This window comes from Penaeus japonicus, unplaced genomic scaffold, assembly GCF_977035675.1.
Source record: "Penaeus japonicus unplaced genomic scaffold, GWHDUDI00000001_assembly GWHDUDI00000008, whole genome shotgun sequence".
NCBI lineage: Eukaryota > Metazoa > Arthropoda > Malacostraca > Decapoda > Penaeidae > Penaeus > Penaeus japonicus.
Genome location: NW_028234410.1, coordinates 19,301,810 through 19,306,809, shown reverse-complemented (window position 1 = coordinate 19,306,809; position 5,000 = coordinate 19,301,810). Strand labels below are relative to the sequence as shown.

Sequence of the window (5,000 nt, the reverse complement as noted above, 5' to 3'; positions counted from 1 at the left end):
TACAGTTTATGCTTACCTTAACATTTCTCTTTTCTTTATTCTTGGCACAGGTGACCGATGACTATCTTCGCTTCCGTGAAAAGTATGGCCCTGTGGATAAACTGGATACTCGTATCTTCCTAACAGGCCCTAAGGTAATTTTCTCTTAATTTCTAATTTTGTTTCGTATGGTTGCAGAAGTTATAGCTAAGATTAAAGTATCGATTTACAGTATAACACAGTACAGATATGGGGAAAAGAAAAACTTTCATAATTGTTACACATGTAAAGATTCAGTAATTTATGTAGGGTTGGTAAGTCTTCAAGAAGACTGAAAACCAGCATCATTAAATTTGTTTTTAATGCAGTCCAACTAATTATATTTTTCTGCTTACCAAATTGTTCATCAGTGTACTATCACTGTGTTACTGTGTTACTGTGTTCATGCAGTGCAATTTGTATTTGTCATATCAAGAATTTGTCAATCAGAAAAAGTAAAGTTGATGAACATTCAGTTATTGTTATCTGATATATATATATATATATATATATATATATATATATATATATATATATATATATATATATATATTTTTTTTTTTTTTTTTTTTTTTTTTTTTTTTATTGTTGTTGTTGTTATTGTTGTTGTTGGCTAGTATTGCTACATTCTATCTTAACCCTCTCTGGACGGGTGGTACACCACGGGTACTGCACATTCAAGGCCCGTTCACTGGGTGACGTCATACGGTGTCGTTTATTTAACTGATTTAGGCCTATGCGTTCGAGAGCCCCGGCATTGTAACATGCAAGGCTGGAATGCCCCCGTCATGAGTGGGTTAATATTTATGAACAAATTCCAGTATTCACCTATCTATATGTGTGTGACATTTTGAGTGATGATGGCATTGTAGTATAATTTGTACAGAGATACAGGCCAAGAGCTTTGTCCCATGTGATTGTAGTGGTTTTGATTGTAGCAAACTGGGTGTTGATGAAGGTAGGGAGGAAGGTCAGTGATCGGGAAGATGGGTGGTGCACTCCTCCTTCCAAGAGTGATGTTGGAAGTTTTAGCTGGACTGTAAGACTAGTCAAACTGTTTAGGTTTAGGAAGTGAAACAGAAAAATAGGTTACTTTAGGTTAGTGTAATTTCTTCTGGTACATATAAGGTAACTAGATCTACCTGTGTAACAAGAGGCTTACATTAAGGTAGCAAGGGAATGGGTTATGATGAAAATATTGCCTTAGAAAATATTAATGTTCAGTTTCATAGCATGGTGTAAGTTCCACAAAACTGCTATTTACTAAATCATGTAGGTGACGAAATTTTAGTTCTTATTAAACCAAATATTTCTTCCATAGGTTGGAGAGGAGTTTGAAGTGGAAATTGAAAAGGGTAAGACATTGCATATCAAAACCCTGGCCATGGCAGAAGACCTAAATGCAAATGGAGAGCGTGAGGTCTTCTTCGAACTAAATGGACAGCTGAGATCCGTCATGGTCCGTGACCTGACTGCTGTTGAGGTGAGTATGGTGGTACTTATTTTGATAATGATTTTTAATAATGAATGATGTTGGATATTGTTCACAATGAACTCACTGGAATATAGAGCGAATTGGTGATTTTTAAATTTAAAAATATATTCTGTCCAACAGGATCTGCATATTCATCCCAAGGTCAACCCAAGCATAAAGGGTCAAGTGGGAGCCCCTATGCCGGGTACTGTGATTGACATTAAAGTAAAGGAGGGAGACGAAGTGAAGAAGGGTGCCTCCATGGTAGTCCTCTCAGCAATGAAGATGGAGATGGTTGTCCAGAGTCCATGCGATGGTGTCGTAGAGTCAATAGCCATCACCAAAGACATGAAACTGGAGGGCGATGATCTAGTGCTGACAGTAACTCCCAAATGAAGAGCTGTGTAAAAATCTTAAATGCTATTCACCAATGTGTCTGGGTCGATGGTAACTTAATTTTTTTCATTTTATTTTTATTTTTTTATTTTTATTTTGTATATTAGGATCTTTCTTCATTTGAAATATTGAGTGTACAAGTAATGCATGGCATTCAGATGACTTTTTGTTATGTTTTATGCAGATATCTATGGATCTTTCTGACTAGCAAAGCAGGCCATGATCAGGAGAGTTTTTCCATGTTGGATGTAAATAACCTAATGTCCAGTTTTTGAAAGGTTGAAAGGGAAAGCATATAGAATAATCCATGGAAGATGCTATTACAAACTTAAAAGATATTTCTTTAAATTATTTAAAAATGAAGGCAGGTTTAGGATTTCTTTACAAAATTCAGACTTCCATTTAAAAAAGAGAAGGAAATGGTTCAGAAGAGGAAATTTTCTTTCTAATATAGGATAAATCCTATAACATCGGACATGGCAGGCCATTTACAAGATAACAGAGGAACAGTATTATGAGAAGAGTAATCATGTATAATTCTGTAATCCATTTTTTCTTTCCTTCTTTCCTTTCTTGTTACCTTTTTTTTTCATTACAATTGTACAAGGAGGCATGTTACACTGATTATCCCAGGGACCAACCCATATTCAAACACAAGTAGGATAGAACGGTTTTTAGAAAGGAATTGAATAAGTCAAATCAGGTTTATATATATATATATATATATATATATATATATATATATATATATATATATATATATATATATATATATATATATATATATATATATATATATATATTATATATATATTGGGGGGAGGGAGGAAATGGAAATTAAAAAGAAACTTCATTGAATATTATAGAGATACTATTTAAAAGATATATTAGAATTTCTGAGATGTCTATATAAAATGAGCACTTGAATTATAAGAAAGCTTATAGAGGTGGGAATTTTTTATTTAATGCAGTGTGACAAACTTTGTTGCATTTATATTTTGAATTGCTCTGTTTTTGAAATGAAGATTTATTGCAACTCATATGATCAGTATGGAGAAAAAGGGAAATAAACACACAAGAAAAGACAGAAAGCATTCAAAGAATTGTTATACAAGGTGTCCCACAAATTGCATCAGATGTTATAGCTATGAAAGAATATGTGAGTCTGTTGAAAATTTCAACTTCAGCCATGAGTTGATTTCTTTTGAATTATTCAAGGCAAGTTTAATTTTAGAAAAAGCCGAGTCACAAGATGAGAGCAAGGTTGAGCATGTGGTTGGAGTTTAAGTTAGTTTTTATGCTACTTATTGAACATTAAAGTATCTTCAAATGGGAAATCACCAATAGATAGACAATATGCAATTCACCAGTAAGGATTACAGGGGATTATCGGTGCGATTGTCAAGAAAAAGAAGATATAATATGGCTAAGTCTATTTTGTATCAGCTATTTCAGTACACTCTTCTACGTCATATCTCTAATCCAACTCGTACCTTGCACAGTAATCTGAAAATTTATTATGTGAATAGAATGTTTGTTATTCAGAATTACAATACATTTTCTTAACAAAATCTGACATAATGCAAGGGACACCCTGTATTGTGTGAATGCTTTGTGACTCTATTCTGTGTACAGAGTGTTATTGAATCTAATGGTAAAATTAGCTGTCTAATATGTATTTCACTTTTCTAGATTTTTATTTTGTTAATTTTAAGTATCATTGTTTTCTTTTTTTGTTAATTTTTTTCATGCATTGGCTAGTGGTTCGGATCTTTTTTTTCTGTGAATAATTCTAAAATTTTGTGATTAATTATTTAGTATTATATACTATCATTATTATTATTTTTATGTAATTGCATGTGCTGAACATAAAGGTAAATCAATGCTTCTCAATGCAAGTGTAAATGTTAATGGCCCTCTTCGTTTCAAGCATGACGTTTGAGCAAAGGGCTGAGTGTGCATGCATGTGCAGTTGTGGATTATAGTATTATTGTATGGGATAGCAGTGGGACTTTTCTTTGTGTGTGACACTGAATATTTTTCTTTTTCTTCTGTTTGAAGTTTAATGTTGCTGTTATTTTTTTCTATGGAGAATAAACTCTGCTTGAATTTATTTACTAGTTCTTATCATTTTGGATACAGATGTTATATGAATAAATATATGATTTCCACTAGTGAGAAGAAAGATTTTTTTCCATTTATATTTTGTGTTTTACCTAAGTTGCAGTTACCTGGTAGGCTGTGATTTGAAATTATCAGGTTTAGATAAATCTGCATTCAAAGTTGTGGTGATATTTGTTTTGAGATAATCAACATGCCAGCCATGCTTCAGATAGTAATGCAGTGATGATGATATACTGTGTTATTTAACATAAAATAATGTCAGTCACATCTTCAGTCTTGATAAGACATATTGACATTTCACAGACATTTTGTAAGAAAGTGGAGATACACAAGATGACATAAAAAGTTCTTAAAGTATAAGAATTTTTGCTACTTTTGAAGGTCTGTTTCTTGCCTTCTTATGCTTGCTTGGCTTTCCTTTCGTGAGATTTCTTGATTCACATTCACGTTTCTTCTCATCTTTATTCGCACTTCTCTGCTTTTTATATCCTGAAGTTGAAGAGGCTTTCACCATTTTTCTCTGGCTTGCTTCATAGTATCAAATCTGCATGCCCTGTTTTCTATATTTGAAACCAGTGACCCAAATCTCTGATGACTTTTACAGTTTGGAGCTTCCCTTAGCAGAACTAGAGTATAGTACCTGTATATGATACTGTAATCATACTGACAGAAGAGTATGATTTTAGGAGTATGGACAAACATAAGGTATTGTGATGAAACTTCATAGCCTTAGTGTGATCTTCCATATAGTATAAGCAATGTCAAGAGTAAGGTCTTTAGTTACATTCCATTTAAAAGTTACCACGTAAAACTCCTTTTTTTTCTTTCATCATCTATCAATATTTACTTATGTGTCAATAATAGATACTAATCAGCAATAAAGAACTATTTTTTTCAAGTTAAAAGTCACAATGAGGCTGATGAATTATTAATGTTCCTGAAGTAGGTAAAAGTGTTTGCTTTTATGAGCTACTGGCCAAGATAGGGT

General features: G+C 32.8%; 1 protein-coding gene across 1 annotated transcript in view; it reads left to right on the top strand.

Annotated features, from left to right (window-relative positions):
- The window catches only part of PCB (Pyruvate carboxylase), a 38,902-nt gene extending 34,901 nt beyond the window's left edge, over nt 1-4,001 (top strand). The window contains exons 20-22 of the mRNA XM_086538842.1: nt 51-134; nt 1,340-1,501; nt 1,634-4,001. Of these exons, the coding sequence (XP_086394968.1) occupies nt 51-134; nt 1,340-1,501; nt 1,634-1,888 (501 nt within the window). The 3' untranslated portion in view covers nt 1,889-4,001. The remainder of the gene's footprint in view (nt 1-50; nt 135-1,339; nt 1,502-1,633) is intronic.
- Nucleotides 4,002-5,000: the final 999 nt, after the last annotated feature.